This window comes from Chenopodium album, chromosome 7 (genome assembly GCF_948465745.1).
Source record: "Chenopodium album chromosome 7, dcCheAlbu1.1, whole genome shotgun sequence".
In the NCBI taxonomy this organism is placed as follows: domain Eukaryota; kingdom Viridiplantae; phylum Streptophyta; class Magnoliopsida; order Caryophyllales; family Amaranthaceae; genus Chenopodium; species Chenopodium album.
The window spans coordinates 52353416-52369793 of record NC_137840.1 but is presented as its reverse complement, the minus strand read 5'-3'; the positions used below and the strand labels follow the sequence as shown (position 1 = coordinate 52369793).

General features: G+C 33.3%; 2 protein-coding genes across 3 annotated transcripts; both read right to left on the bottom strand.

Annotated features, from left to right (window-relative positions):
• Nucleotides 1-3653: 3653 nt before the first annotated feature.
• On the bottom strand, nt 3654-5713 carry LOC145637911 (ent-kaurenoic acid oxidase 2-like). The gene is made up of 7 exons (XM_081688914.1): nt 5244-5713; nt 4897-5151; nt 4689-4778; nt 4486-4564; nt 4299-4405; nt 4086-4204; nt 3654-3955 (listed from the first exon to the last, which is right to left on the bottom strand). The coding sequence occupies exons 1-7, from the start codon at nt 5697-5699 to the stop codon at nt 3862-3864; spliced, it is 1200 nt and encodes a 399-aa protein (XP_081545040.1). The 5' UTR covers nt 5700-5713; the 3' UTR covers nt 3654-3861.
• Nucleotides 5714-10487: 4774 nt separating this feature from the next.
• On the bottom strand, nt 10488-15818 carry LOC145637910 (uncharacterized). Of its 2 annotated transcripts, none has more exons than XM_081688912.1 (5): nt 15375-15818; nt 12853-12967; nt 12687-12768; nt 11813-11864; nt 10488-10871 (listed from the first exon to the last, which is right to left on the bottom strand). In XM_081688912.1, exons 1-5 carry the CDS (start codon nt 15723-15725, stop codon nt 10617-10619), a joined length of 855 nt encoding a protein of 284 aa, XP_081545038.1. In that variant the 5' UTR covers nt 15726-15818; the 3' UTR covers nt 10488-10616. The 2 variants fall into 2 exon arrangements, with proteins under 2 accessions (XP_081545038.1, XP_081545039.1); XM_081688913.1 differs by having other exon boundaries at nt 10676-10884; nt 15375-15813.
• Between the last annotated feature and the right edge of the window lie 560 nt (nt 15819-16378).

Genomic DNA, 16378 nt, shown 5'->3' with positions numbered 1-16378 from the left:
GAGAGAGAAAAATGGAGGAACTTAAATTAATTTTTGTGGTAGTATGAGTTGTGGTCCTTATAAACATGTATTCTATGACGTAATTTTTAAGGGACACCTTTTTATGGTAAATAGGACAAATAAATGGAGACAGAGGGACAAATAAATGAAGACAAAGTCAGGTTTCCCGCGAATCGCCGGCGATCAGAGAGGGTGGGCTTGCTCCTCGATCGTCGACGAACCCCCCTCCCCCTTTCAAGCTCGCCAAGGTAAATTGGAGGCTGTTAATTGAGCCAACGCCCTTGCCATCCTTCGTTCCCTCGGGTGGAGTCCCGTCGGCGGTCCGTTGGAACACCGTCGGCAGCGACTACGTGGTGGTGGTACGTGGTGTCGGGACCTCTGCAATAGCCACCTGAGCCTGGCTTTCAAGACAATCCGTTGGTACTTAAATATGATTCCCTCGTTTTTATCGTTTTCTTCTTAGTTTCTTTAATTATGTCAAATAACTATGGATTGCAAGTCTTTAATTGATGCTCTTATGGTCATGCATTTGAATGATGACTATGATGATACTATTGTTAATTTCGCTCTTAATAATTGTCCCCGTAACATCTATATTCATGCTAAGCGGTTGAAGGATGAAGGTAATGTATGTTTTAAGAATGGTGAGGTTGTTTCTGCCGGTGCAAAATACGATAGAGACCTAAAATTTCTTTGTTTTGGTTTACCAAGTAATGTGGATGATAGTGTCATGCTCTGGAATCTAGCAATTGTCTTGGAATTGAATCTTGCAGCTTGCGCCCTTAAGGTCTATGACTATAATCAAACTAAGGAGCTTTGCTCCTTAGTCTTAAAGTTCGATGGTAGCAATATTAAAGCTCTTTATAGAAGGGCCTTAGTAGAAATTAAACTTTACCAATTGGAAGAGGCGTATGAAGATCTTGACAAGGCAGCAAAGATAGAGCCAAATAATAAGGATATTCTCCGCGAGTTGGAGAGGTTGAAGGGACTACGTGGTCAAGCTAGAAAACTCAATGGTAAGAGGGGTGCCGAGAATTCTGTCCTCACTCACTGTACTCACCCAAAAAAGGGAAAGACTATTGAACCCCATGTTAGCCTTATGTGCAACCCATCATCTCATAGTGAGGATCAAAGTGGTGTTACTAGGTGCCTATCCACCTCAAACCAGGCTAGTAAAATGGAAGTAGAAAGCACTATTCCTACCCACAACTCTTATGCCCCTCTGGAAGATAAGGAAGAAACCTCTTCCCGCTCGACAATGAATCAAGAAGCTAGACACTCAAATGGGAAGGATCGTGAGGACCTTCACTTCTTTTCCAATAGAATGAAAAGAAACCAAACCCTTAAAGTGTCCACCCTATCTTACTCACAACTCAATCAAGGGAAGACTTTAAATTTCTGGAACAAATCTGTTGGCTCATGGATGAATGTACAAATGAAGGACAAGACTACTCATGAGAGGCATCTTGAAAATCACAAGCCTACTGACTCACAAGGTCCTTATACTTTGTGGATGCCATCTAGTTTGATGCGTCCGGGTGATAGGAGCAACGACAAAAAACATCAAAAGGAAAAGGTCATGTCTCCCCCTGACTTAAGAGTGTTCAACCATGATGTTAGGCCTGGAAAGTCCAGCCCTAATCTGAACACGAACTTGAGTACAAAGGATGGGAGTGATGTGCCGGCGGAAGATTTCACCCCCACTAACCTTGTGGAAGTGGAATCCGTTGGCTCAAATGAAGATGACCCCATGGCTCTTGAATCGGATGTAGTGCAAGTTATTCCCACACTCACACACTCTACTTTCGTTTTCTCCGCCACAAAAAGGAAGTATGGAAGGCCTCATAAGTCAAGAATGAAGAATAGGGAAGGTAAATTCTTTTTCAGGTATTGGCATTACAGGTCCAAGAAGCGCAAAGGAGCAAGCCTTGAGCATCTGAAGACTATGATCTGTGATGAAGCTCCGAAACTCTCACATTTGCACTGTTTAGCATGTTTTGAAGATTGTACCCCCATCCCTCGTTTATATCATTGTATTAGTTCTGTTAAGAGATTTAAACTCTCTCCTAGTCCTTATCTGTATGACTTTGGTAGTCTCGAGTCTGTTGGGAGCTAGTCTCCTTTTTCTCCGCCGTCAAAAAAAAAAAAAATAAAATAAATTATGGCGTTCACTGTACCTTAACATACATTGATACTCAACTTCAAAACATACATTGATACTCATATAGAGCCAAGGGTATTTGTTTAAGTGTATATTTTGAATAGCTTATTATTCAGTGTAATATAGTTGCGTTTCTTGGAATGCTTGGATTAATTTCTAAACTTTAAACCTTTGTGTATCACTACTACACTAAACATAAAAAGTATTTATAAAGATGGACAATAGACTAGATTGAATTGAATATTTCAAATTTGTTGTTTCTAAAGGGAAGACTTGATCATAGAAGTAGAATCAACGAAAAGGAGATCATGATTAGCTGCAAAGCAACATATATGGCCCCTGATACATAATAACATAAAAGCGATGAATGTGGTCTTTACCAAAGGTTAACATAGCACAAACAAAAGCGAACAAGATAAAAAAGGAAAGAAAGATGAAAGAACTCAACTAAAATATATATAGGACTGTAGAAGATGCCAGTATGTACAAATATTGTAATGGTTTACATTTTACGGCTATGATCTAATATGAGCGATGTACATAAAAATTACAATGCGAAATGTTCAATGGACATCTATAAGGGTTTCCACCTCACCACCATACATTCCCTTTCTCCCTTTCTAACAATACAAAATGACAGTGGTATATGACCAACTACAAACCTAATTATACATCTCATCCATATCACACCACTACTCAACTATCATACCTATCCCAACAACAATAGCACTCAGTGTTGAACTAGGTCAATTAAATGTAAATCAATGTGAAATTAAGCTACCAACAACTAATCAATAAATCCAACGCATAACAGCCCAACCACAAATTGCGACCACTTTAACATTACAATTACCAAAATTAAAAACATACTTCGTATTAGTTAGGAGAGCCTTCAATCATCACAACAGATGCACGAGTTCAACATTATTACAATTAATATGAAAATTGAAGCCATATTGCCAAAACAAGACAATTAAGCCACTTATGAGATTTATTAGTTTAACAATTCACAATTCAACAACAATTAACAATTCAACAACAATTCAAAGTAAGATTCGACAGAATTTCACTTGGATAAAGCCGCACAATTTACATTAGATCTACGGAAAATGCTTGACCGGGATAACATCGATTCGCAAATAAATCAGATCTAGGGTGCACCACATTAGCAATTCAAGAGATATTTCATGGGGGAAATCAAGCAAAGAGGAGCAACCGAGCAAGTGAAGAGAGAGAGAGACCGACGAACAATTGTAGAGAGGGAGGAACAAGAGTAGAGAGGTGGGGGTGAAGTGAAGAAAGAGAAGAACAAACGGAACTGACAGAGTCAACTTACGCCTACTTACGGTTGATGCCTTGATGGGTTCCATATTTTGGTTAATATATTTTTAAAATACAATTGTCCTACATGGCGGGTGAGAGAAACAACAAAAAAACTCACCGAGAGTAACTTGGACATTCTCTTACTTATGTTTTATCATTGCTTGGTTTGTGCACAATAATGTACACTCGAAAGAACATGAAGGATAAAATCGACAGAACATGAAACTTGAAGAGGAGGCTCAGGTTTATCACACAAATAAACGAAAAATCTTAATAGCATATTTGAGATTACAACCTAAGGATTATGTGTCAACTCTATAAAAAAAAAAAAAAAAAAACAAAGTACATAAAGATGAACTCTAATGTCAATGTGGTACTTATGACATTCTCCTAATTCTGGCGAGACAAATGTCAACAGGTCTTGAGATTGGTAAGTATTTTACAGGACATCCAGGATCAATTCTCTCCAACCTGCACTTTAAGCATTACTAGTAAAACATTCTGCAGTAGCGGCGAAAGGCAATCAAAACAACATTGACAAACTAAAATATCAAATAATCATAATGCAGTAAGCTAGTATGAGAATTAGAAGCAATCATACTTGTAGTTACGGAGGAAGTAGTGAAGGAAGATACAGACTTCAAGTTTGGCTAAATCGCGGCCAGGACACATCCTACTTCCTGCTCCAAACGGAATGAAATTTGCTCTTATTTTTGGATCCTGCCAAGAAAAAACGCAATCTTATATTTTTGTAAACTTTATTATATATGAATCAAATTTGGAGCTGAGATATTGATTGATGTATAGTACTTACATCCCATCTAGAAGGGTTAAATTCCTTGGAATTGAGATATTTGTCAGAATTTAAGTGAGCACTTCTAAGCCAGGGCAATATCCTCCAACCCTTAGGTACAGTAAAACCTTTATCAAGCAAAGAAAATTATATCAGTTCGCTTATATGTTAACACAAGTAGAACCAAAGAATTTTCGGTAGCACTAACCATTGATTTTAACATCCTTGGTTGCCTCTCGAAAAAGTGTAAATGAGATGTTAACAACGCGTAGTGTCTCATCAATGATCTAAAAGGAACCGTAAACATAATTATGGTTAGTCATTATTAAAAATAAACCATTTTTGCTTCAAACAGCATATGAAGAATTATCCATTTGTTTGTTTAATTATATTGTTGATCATGTACAGTACCTTGGATAGATACTCCATTTGTCTGGTCTCTTTCAATGTCAGTCCTTTCTGATTTGGCGGCCGTTTGCTTACAATATGCTCTTGTTCTTCCTGGTATCATGGCAAAATCAATAACTTCAATTCAAAATACAAAGAAAATTTGAACATGTATATTGAAAGTTGAGATACTCGTATAGTCGTATGTTACAAGGCACACTGTGACACTGACCTTGGCTTTTTGGAAGACCTCGGGATGATCTTGTAAGAGCACAACTGCCCACATAGCTGCATGACCAGAAGATTCATGTCCGGCATTTAAAAACATGATGATTAAGTCTACAATCTCCTCATCGCTCAATTTACACCCATTCTCATCTTCGATTCCCATCAACATATCCTTCTTTTCTTCTATTCTATTTGCCAATTGTTCTAGCCTTCTTGTATCTACAACCCCCTGAAATATTTTCTGCAAGTTCTTCCTGGCCTGATTCAAAAATTACAGATTTAAGAAAAAAAAAAAAAAAACTCGAAAGAGAGTGAAGTTCGACAAGAATACTGAAAAATCCAGAGTTTAACCTTAAGGGCGTTGTGATAAGCAAAGCCCGGTAGGTCAATAGCCATAGACTTCAGTCCATGATTCAAAGTAGTGTACTCCTTTTCCAAGGCCTCCATGATGGAATGATCAGTACTCGTCTCACCCACCATAACATACATGATCACTTTGAAGGCAATCTTCCTCATCTCAGTCAAGAACTCGATTGGTCTCGACATGCCAGCCCATTCCTCAAGTGAAGTGATTGTGATTTCTTCAATGTGCTTGAGGTAAATGGACAATGCCTCTTGGCCACTAAGGGCAGCCGTGGTAAGCCTTCGAAGTCGCTTGTGTTCTTCCGGTGTGATACCATGAAATGCCTTTTTCCCCATGAGTTTCGTAATTGATTCAGGGAAACCAGGCCCAAAAGTTGCATCATCTGATAAAACTTTTTTGCAGGATTCAGGTGTTGTTACTATGACACAGGGTTTTCCAAACATTACAGCTCTGTATATTCCTGTATGCCCAAATCTGTAAATTTTTATCCAAGTAACATGTTAATTATATAGTCGATGACAGATTAGAATAAGTCCACTTATCTTATAATAAAAGTTACATGTACAGCATAGATATATTTTTTTCCTCTCTTTTTGTGTGTGTGTGTTTTTAGAGAGCCACAAGGGTGGGTGATAAGAATTGATCCAAGGATCACCTAAAACCGGGAGGGAAGCTTTAACCACTTGAGGTAACCCTCACATTATCTCTGTACAACATAAATGTTAACTTAACTAAGGGATATCCAAAACAGGAATACGCACAGAACAACAAGAGTGACGGAACAATAGAAAAATCGAGTAAGAGTGACAAAGAGAAACCTTTCGGCAAGGGTGGAGATGAAGGAATCCGGGTTATCAGACTTAAAGGCCTTAAGGAAAGACATTTGAGTGCCAATGAAAGGCCATCCCATATCACCAGGAGGAAGTTGTCCTTTCATTTTGCATAAACTCCTCACATAAAACCACTCATTTGCATTTTTTAGGAGCCCAAAAAATGCCAATAAACCTCCCAAAATAAAAGTCAACACCATCCAAACTGACCACCCTATCTCCATTAAATTTTCCACAATCGAAGAATTTGAAATATTTTTTTGTTTGATGATTTTTTTTTTTCAATTGAAGAAAACTAGTTCATATAAGATGATTCGTTTTCTTTTTAAGTTGTAACTTGAATTTTATGTTCAATATATGTTACCTGTATTTATAGTTAAATTTCAATATATGCTTGTAATTCTAGTATCAAATATATGTAGATATGGTGACAATGGTGTATATTCTATATGATACGTTTGTAACATACAATACATGAATCAACATACTCAAAATCTTAAAATTTTAGAATTTAAAAAAATATTGAATATAACCGAATACTTTATGATCTTGGATGATTTGTGTGGAATTTATAATTAATAATAATTAGATTTTATAAGGTGTTGGTTGAAATGTTTATAAAATCAGATATTCTGATGTTTATTATCGTGTTAATAGATGATCATAAGAGTATAAGACTCCTTCAAAATTTTAAAATTGTAATAACAAGGTGGCTCTAATTAGGACTAAGTATAAATCAGATCATAAAGATACATTGTTTCTTAATACTACGTAAATTAGATTAGAAAATGACGATGATTACGACTTTACGCGAATGAATGAGGTCACGATGCTTTTATATAATATATACATTTAATGGTGCTAAATTACCAGATCACCGGTTGGGCCCTATAAAAATGTTTTTTAGCATTTATAAACCAAAGGAAGGGAAATTCCTCCATGATCGAAGATATTCCACGACCCTAGTATTAAACGGTGATATTATTTTGTTTCTAACTAGATTAACACTCGTGCGATGCATAAATTAGAATAAAAAATTCAATACAATATAAAATAATGGGAAATTTCCATTGGTACACCCGTTGTTCTGACTTTTCTCATTGATACACTCTTAAATTTTTGACTTCCCATCGATACACCCATGGTTTGGTCTTTTTCCCAACCGTGACTAACACCGTTAAAAAGTATACTAAGTTAAAATAATTAAGGAAAACACTATAATACCCCTTTTAAACATCTAATGTCTTGATTTGCATGTCGAAAATTGTCCGGTTAAAATTTTGGGAGTCATGTTAGTCCATAATGATCTAAATTAACCACAAATTAGCAAAAAAATAACGCAAATGTCTCATATGCGTGTCAAAAAAGTCTCGATTTACGTGTTGTTACTTTTTTGTGATAGTAATTTTTCGGTTAAGGTTTTAGGGGTCATTTTGATCCTTTATGGATCTAAATCGAACTCGAAATTGTAAAAAAATTAACGAAAATATCTCGTTTTGCGTGTCATGACAAAAAAAATACAGAGTAAGAAATATTGTGACATGCAAAATGAGATATTTTCGTTAATTTTTTGACAATTTCGAGTTCGGTTTAGTCCCATAAAGGTTCAAAATGACTCCTAAAACCTTAATCGAATAATAGTTATCACAAAAAAGTAACGGCACACAAATCGAGACATTTTTTGACACGCATATGAGACATTTGCGTTATTTTTTTGCTAATTTCGAGGTTAATTTGGTTCCTTAAGATATAATATGACTCCCAAAACTTTAACCGGACAATTTTCGACACGCAAATCGAGACATTAAATGTTTAAAGGAAGTATTATAGTATTTTCCTTAATTATTTTAACTTAATAAAATACTTTTTAACGGTGTTAGTCACAGCTGGGAAAAAAACCAAACCATGTGTGTACCGATATTTAGGAGTGTATATATCAATGGGAAAAGTCAGAACCACGGGTGTACTATACCAATGGGTATTTCCCTAAAATAATTAATTCACAAAATGTGGGTTTTTGGAAAGAGAAATATCACTCATATGCTTTTGGTTATTTGATGTTCACACTTTAATTTATTTATTAAAAATTATTTTCCTAATATTGAATTAGAAGGAAAAAAAATTGATAAAAATGATGTCATAACCAATTTTGGTGGGAAAAATTATATGAGCAATTGACAAGTGTATGTACAGTGGTGATGTAAGCGGTTTTTATTTTAGTTATAGTTATAGATTTGTTTTGTTTTTTTTAAGAAAGCCACAAAAGGCGAGGTAAGAATCGATCTCAAGATCTCTTAGAATCGAAAGGAAAACTCTAACCACTTGAGTCATTCCTCACTCTTCCTATTATTATATGAGGCAAGCCTTATCTTTACTTAGTATTTAAAACACAAACCAAAAATGTCACATATCCTCCTCCCCGTTTACATTTCTAGAAGCATTCTCTTTTCTTAGGTTTACACAGTGGCGAGCCAGAAATTTTAAATCGGGGGGACAAATAAATGTCACAAAATTTTGACAAAAACATGTACTTTTACTCACGAATAGCTAAATAGTTAATGTATTACAACTCAAATAATCCAACATCGCATACCAATTCTTCCACAAGAGATTTATTTTTATTTTTATTTTTATTTTATTTTATTTTATTTTTGAGAAGATCTTACACTAGAGATATTTGCCTATGGGTTCGGAAATTTAAAGAATTCGAACATTAGTTAATATAGCTAATAAATGCAATTGTCATAATCACAACCATAATATTGAGGTTTTGTTTATGCAAAATTATAGTAATAATAATTACTTAAATAATATACGGAGTAATTGTTTAGAAAATAAATGAAGGAATACTATGCTATGCATTAAAAAAATATTTTAAAAAAAAAAAGGCCTCTAGCAAGGATCGAACACTAGATCCTTCCAATAATAACTCAAGGTCCTCACCACTACACCATCTCATTTGGTAAAATATAATATAATACTTAATTATGACTTTAACCCTTTTTTTTTTTTTTTTTTTTTTTTTTAAATTGTGGGGACAACTATCCCCCCTCTGTTGCCTCCGTCACTAATTATTTAATATTTATTATTATTATTAAATATTAATTTTTAATTAATCTTATTATTAAATATTATTTATTTATTGATTATTATTATTATTATTAAATATTAATTTTTAATATTAAATATTAATAATTTATTGCTGTTATTATTAAATATTAATTTTTAATAATATTATTATTACTAAAACTATTACTATTATTACTGCTACTACTACTATTATTACAATTATTAATATTGTTGCATTATTATTATAGTTATTAAATATTAATTATTATTATTATTAAATATTATAAATCATTATTTTTATTATTATTATTAAAAATTAAAAATTATTATTTATTATTATTATTATTAAAAATTAATAGTTAATATTATATTTAAATATTAGTTATTATCTTTAAATATTAATTTTTATTATAAAAAATCAATTATTATTATTATTATTATTATTATTATTAAGTATTATTAATTTATTATTACTATTATTGTCATTATTTTTTTTTTGAGAAAAAATATTATTATTATTATTATTATTAAATATTATTAATTTATTATTACTATTATTGTCATTATTTTTTTAGAGAAAAAATATTACTATTACTATTACTATTACTACTACTAATACTATTATTACTACTACTACTTCTATTATTACTTATTATTTAATATTAATTATTATTTTTAATTATTTAATATTTATTATTATTATTAAATATTAATTTTTAATAATAATATTATTATTAAATATTATTTATTTATTGATTATTAATATTATTATTATTAAATATGAATTTTTAATATTATTATTAATATTATATATTAATTATTTATTACTGTTATTATTAAATATAAATTTTAATAATATTATTATTAATATTAATTATATTATTATTATTAAATATTAATTACATTATTATTAAATATTAATTATTATTATTATTATAATAATAATACTTCATTATTAATTATTATTATTATTAAATATGAATTATTTATTTATTTATTTATTATTATTATTATTATTATTATTATTATTATTATTATTATTATTATTATTATTATTATTATTATTATTATTCAATATTAAGTATTATTTTTAAACAGAGCAGTGTAGAGCAGAGTAGCTTTAAAGAACGGGGCCTAAGTGCACTCTAAGAGAAATTGATTTGGTAAAGAGCTTTTTATTTGATTTTAAAATATAAAATTATGACAAGGTTTGATAATTAGTCTTTTTTTTTATACGAATTATTGATTAACTACCCTACAATAATATAAGTTGATTAAACAATTTTTAAGTCAATTTTTCTAATATGTCAAAAGCTGATTAAAAAAAGGTAATTCAAGTAATTTGTGAGTTTTAAGTATAAATAATAACTTATACACAACCCGTGCGTAAAACGAGTCCAAAAGCTAGTTAATTAAGGTATTACCATTATTTGCTTAACACTATAAGAGAAAATATATTAATTAGCTCGGGCTAGACGCAGCACAGCGACGACTCAGGAGCGGATTCCCCCGACAGGAGACGGTCCAACCTTTTGGGTTTATGTTCATCAATATTGGCAATATACAAGGAATTGTTTTCAGAACATGCATCAGCCTATGCAGTCTGTTTCTGTAATAACGTTGCAAAAGCAACAGGAAAATCACTCCAAAGTCATATGGTGATTTATCAAAACCGTTCTGCAAGGTTTGGAAATTGCTGCAGCAGCCACGTAACACCTATGATTGCAGTCTGTTTAGAACCATATCACTATCAGAGTAAATTTTACTGTAATACTATGTAGACAATCATTAAGTAGTAGGGAAGAGCAATATCTTGATAGCAAGTCTCATCCAGCCCACTTTTAGGCTATGTTTGGATAACAAAAAATGGAAGGAAAGGAAGGGAAGGGAAAGGGAGGGAGACAAACTTCCTTGTTTGGATAATATGTTGGGGGAGGGAAGGGGAGGGGGAGGGAGGGATCCATTTTTACTCCTCCTTTAATAAAGACCATCCCTTCAAAATTGGAGAGATTTGGAGGGAAAATGGAGCTCATCATTTCCTCCACTTTCCCTTCCTTTCCCTTCCTCCTATTTCCCTCCCTTCCATTTCCCTTCTAATTTGTTATCCAAACATAGCATTAGGCTGCCAAACAATTTTACTAAATCCACAAGGTCATGGATTTTGGAAGATCACTTAGTGCTATGTTTGGATAACAAATTAGAAGGGAAATGAAAGGGAGGGAAATAGGAGGAAGGGAAAGGAAGGGAAAGTGGAGGAAATGATGAGCTCCATTTTCCCTCCAAATCTCTCCAATTTTGAAGGGATGGTCTTTATTAAAGGAGGAGGGAAAATGGATCCCTCCCTCCCCCTCCCCTTCCCTCCCCCAACATATTATCCAAACAAGGAAGTTTGTCTCCCTCCCTTTCCCTTCCCTTCCTTTCCTTCCATTTTTTGTTATCCAAACATAGCCTAGGAGAGTTACACTCTCGAGGGACTAGTAACAGACTAACAGGTATGACAGTATGACGAAGGTATGAGGTATAAGTGCCTCAGTTAAGGTTCAATAAAACAGATTGGTTAGGTTAAAATGATAATTTGGTCAATATGGTGAGGTATGATGTAAGAGAAACTTAAGAATAATACATCAGTTGAAAAGATCCATCAACTTATAACTTACCAAAGCTGATTCTCCAGGTTTAATTGCAGGTTCCACACTGTCTCGAGCATAGCTGTTTTATAAACAGAAAACATTCATAGTAAAGTGGTAAACAAGCGAAAAAGTCACTCTCTACAAAAAAAAGCAATGGATACCTAGTACACATTCTTTCATAGTTACCCCAAACAAACACTCACTCCCTATTCCCTAACATAATTCTATTCAAAATTGTAAATATCATCACCCTAAAGCTTTTAACAATCATTAGCAGGCTTTAACTTCTTAACATTATTTGTTTTACTTTTTATATTTTGACAACTAGAAATACAAACTACACACTCATTAGCCAATTGATATTCCCTGTTGAAACTGTCTACCTTCCATACGATATAACTTTGGAAGAGAACTCCCATTTTCCTCTTTAAGGGCCAAAAAAAGGTGACCATTGTATTCTTATTCTCCCTCAGTAAACCAGTGTTGTTGAGTCAGAGTATAGGGTTATTCGATGGTAGTCCTACGCTAGAGCCCATCGAAGAGCTTAGGACAATATGTTCGTATTTAAACAAAGCAACTTAGACTATCACAATAACAATATGTTCGTCATTATGTTTGCCTGAGCTCTTCATTTCACCTCTACTAGATGGAAACAAAACAATACTGGATCCCATGTTACTTGAACTCTTCATTTCGCCTCTACTCGTTTCAGACACTCACCACTAAGACACGGGTAGGACATGTGGACACTTGATTACAGACCAGATTTATGGATTTTTTTTTACAGAAAATAGTCGAGTAGGACACTTGGATGCATACCAGACATAGATTAGATCATGACACAGACAATAAGGAATATATGTTCAGCCAGTTATAAAGAAAAGAGTAAAAAGATACTTACATTATTTGTCGAACGCCATTGATTACCTTCAATTGATAAAAGCTGCAACCTTTGCTAAATGGAAAAGGTCTTCCGTTCCATTCTGTCATTATTTCTTCAGTGAGTTGCATCCAATTGTATCAAATAACATAGGAAAGAACAGCAATTCATATAATTTCCAAAATACCCAGATGCCATGTCACACCAACAGCCGATGAATCTTCCTCAGAAATAGCATCAATCACAAACTGCAAATCTGTGCTGACATAATCTATGAATTTCCCAAAGAACTCCAGGATAGACTGTGGAAACCAAAAAGTAAAAAGTGAAGTTTCTTAAAGAATGAAATACAAAGATGGGATTGACAATATTGATAAGATCATAGATAAAAGTTGTGAAGTATAAATTAAAGGACAATTTCTTTTATACCATTTAAACATGCAAATCTATTTTGTAGCATTCTAGAACCATCTTAACCCATAGATCGTAAAATTTATACCATCATTGTTATCCAACAAGGTGAACAAGCACACATTGACTAAAGTCAGTAACAGCTAAATAGCTATGTCAGCAGTCAATTGTTAGATGCACCTTGACTACAAAGTAGAATCAGTAAGACATGAGATTAGCCCACAATATTTTCTATTGCCTTACATTTTAGAAGAGACTCAGAGTCACAGTTCCCAGGATTCTACCAGTTTTAAACAAGCGCACTAGGGAATTTAGTTATGTAATTAAGGTGGTAATTTACTAAGGAAACATGTCCAGCAGGTGAGCAAGGTTTCGTAAACAAGACTAGAAGAGATTACCAATTATCAGAGGTCCTTCTTCATTATTCATATTAATCTTATGGACTTGGATAAGGGTAGCTTCATTGTAAATGACATTTTCTAAAGCCAATTCATAGTCCTTACACACAGGGAGTTTGTCATACCTCAAAATCAACTGAATTTTGAAATTGCTCAATAAAATCATAAAAGTCCCAAGATAGCTAAAAAGTACAAAGGGAAAGATCGATGGATATTAGATGGTTTTCAGCATTTAGATGGATGCTGAAGAAATTGGTGTAAAACATGTAATTATAAGGTAGGAGATCAACTAGCAAGAAATGGAGCCTGGAAGGAGTTCAGATTCATTTTGTGAATTGTGATTTTGATACGTCTCTTCATGGTTTCTAGGACAGAGATTGTTAATTTGTAGGGTATAAGTAGATAGTTTTCACGAATCACGATAATATTTTAATTTTTGCGCTTCAAGAATAGCACGCATTAAGCAGTATGATTTCAAGGGTCTATGAGCAACACAGTAAAAGCATAAATGACTTGAATAACCCCGCAAAAGTATGTATTATTAATCAGTATGATTCCAAGGGTATATAAGCAACGCAGGAAAAGCATGACTTTAATTACCCCACAAAAGTATGTATTATTCAGTATGATTCCAAGGATCTATAAGCAACGCAGAAAAGGCATAATGACTTGAATTACCCCACAAAAGTATGTATTAATCTGTATGATTCCAAGGGTCCATGAGCAACGCAAAAGGCATAAATGACTTGAATTACCCCCATAAATGTATGTATTAATCAGTATAATTCCAAGGGTCTATGAGCAACTCAGAAAAGGCATAAATGGCTTGTATTACCCCAGAAAAGTATCTATGGATCATTATGCTACCAAGGGTCTAGCACTTCTCAGTTTAACTCATGAAGCCATCTGATATGTTAATAATAAACTAAAAACTGTAACAGAGGACTAACTTTTAAATAACAAACATAAATCACTACTGATCACAGACAAGGACTAGACGTGTATTTGAATAGAACAACTAGGTGGCACACAACTTTGGTAGTGCATTTTACCTGCTGAATGTGTGGTGTTCGCCTAAAATCCGAAAAAATCTTACCCATATCCAGGAAAGAAAAAAGAAAAAATAGCTAATTTCCCTTCCCCTTTAACTAAATCAAATTCTTTGATACTAGAAACATTTGGAAGAAAAATGCAAGCCAATTCCTTCCCATCTCTCCCCTCGTCTTCCTTCTCTCTTTCTTTTACTCCTTATTCAAGAGTCTTTCATTCTTAAGAGTCATTCATTTATCTCATCAAAATGGTCACTAAATTTTCCAAAGAACAACAATAACTAACCTTACATACACTTGAAATGGGACTAAAAATCCATTTACGAATATTTGTCTATCAAACTTGATTCTAAGTACAAATTCTTATATGCACTGAGGTGTAGGCATTTCCAACCTATTGCGGTAAATGCTGTAAATTCTTATCAGTAAAGGTCAAATCTCAAATACCCTTAACACATTCCTTCTCTAATTATAGTTAGTTGTCCTTCGATCAATCAAAGCATTAATCCCATAAGTAGGGGGCTAGATGAACCAAAAGTGATTATTTCGTATAATTATTTGTCCTACACTTGGGGGGGGGGGGGGGGGGGGGGGGGGAACCATCATCATAGACAACTTCCTGTTTCTATAAATTCAAAAAACCTTCCGTCTCTACAATCTCTTCCTGTTTCAACAGTTATTATTTTTCACATAAAAAGGAGTAACTTTTATGAGAACAATTAAGCCTTATCAATGCAAAAAACATAATATCACTCAACAAAATCACATTTACTCACAAATTAACCATAATTGAATAACAAATAATGATGAATTTGAATAATAATTGATTAATTAAATCAAATAAAAATTACCTTGCGACCAACAAAGGGTTGAGGAAAGATAAGATCCTCATAAACACAACTTTCAGAAATCAAGGGCTCGACTGCAGCAAGATCATGGCTGTTGATTCCTCCATAGAAATTTCTGACAACATCAGTAGCTGAAATCAACGGTGATGATAAAGGCGGAGTAATTTGATTAAGTGCAACCGGTTGCAGAGGATTCTCTAACGAAGATGCTGTAAATGGAAGGTTCCTGAAAATTCTAGAAGTTGGAGGAGAGAGAAAGAAGGATGAGAATGAGAGGAGATGATTGTTATTGTGTTTTCTGGGTTTGAAGGGAAGAGGTGAGTTGAAGTAGCAGTTGCTTTGGAGGAGTGACATTGTTGCTTTAATTTTGATTATTTTATCTTAATAACTGATTTTTTTTGGGGTATTTGTAACTGAAATTTTAAACTTGTGTTTCTTTTTGTTTTGGGGAGCTAGGCAAATGCAATTGCCTCTAATATCTAAATTAGGGCTAGGGAATTGGGGATGGCTTGTGTTTCACCCACAAGATATGAGGGGAAATAATTTAGACGGGATTTGGTATCAGTTTTTGAGTGCTACTTCATCTCTTAAGTATTTAACCAATTTTATTCGTAAAAAAAATAAATAAATAAATAAATAAATAAATTTAACCAATTATGAAGGGGTTTGGTTCATCGACCTTATGCGTACAATTCCAAAAGTTGATATTTCCAATAATTCTATGAAATTTTTAAAAACTTATACTTCCTCTGTTTTTTTAAAATATTGTACCACTCAAATATTGCACCATATCCATTTTAAACTTGTGTTTCTTTTTGTTTGGGGGAGCAAGAGCAAAGCATAAGCCTTGTTCAGCCACCAGACAATGGCTAATAATGTAGACGAGATTTGATACTAGGTTTTGAGTACACTTTATAAGTATTTACGGGGTAACTAACTAAGCTAGTTGATAATCTACATTTAGGCCTCATTCATTTTACCTTATTTTTGTTAAACTTAAATTACTT

Bases quoted from the DNA above. Each gene is read 5' to 3' on its own strand.
- LOC145637911 (XM_081688914.1), bottom strand. From the start codon at position 5,699: ATGTTTGGAAAACCCTGTGTCATAGTAACAACACCTGAATCCTGCAAA. The intron at 5,152-5,243 runs GTTAAACTCTGG...TTTTTGAATCAG, and splicing joins CTTATCACAACGCCCTTAAG to GCCAGGAAGAACTTGCAGAA. The intron at 4,406-4,485 runs GTTAGTGCTACC...TGCTTGATAAAG, and splicing joins CAAGGATGTTAAAATCAATG to GTTTTACTGTACCTAAGGGT.
- LOC145637910 (XM_081688912.1), bottom strand. From the start codon at position 15,725: ATGTCACTCCTCCAAAGCAACTGCTACTTCAACTCACCTCTTCCCTTC. The intron at 11,865-12,686 runs GTAAGTATCTTT...TTTATAAAACAG, and splicing joins AATGGCGTTCGACAAATAAT to CTATGCTCGAGACAGTGTGG. The intron at 10,872-11,812 runs GTAAGTTATAAG...CTGCAATCATAG, and splicing joins AACCTGGAGAATCAGCTTTG to GTGTTACGTGGCTGCTGCAG.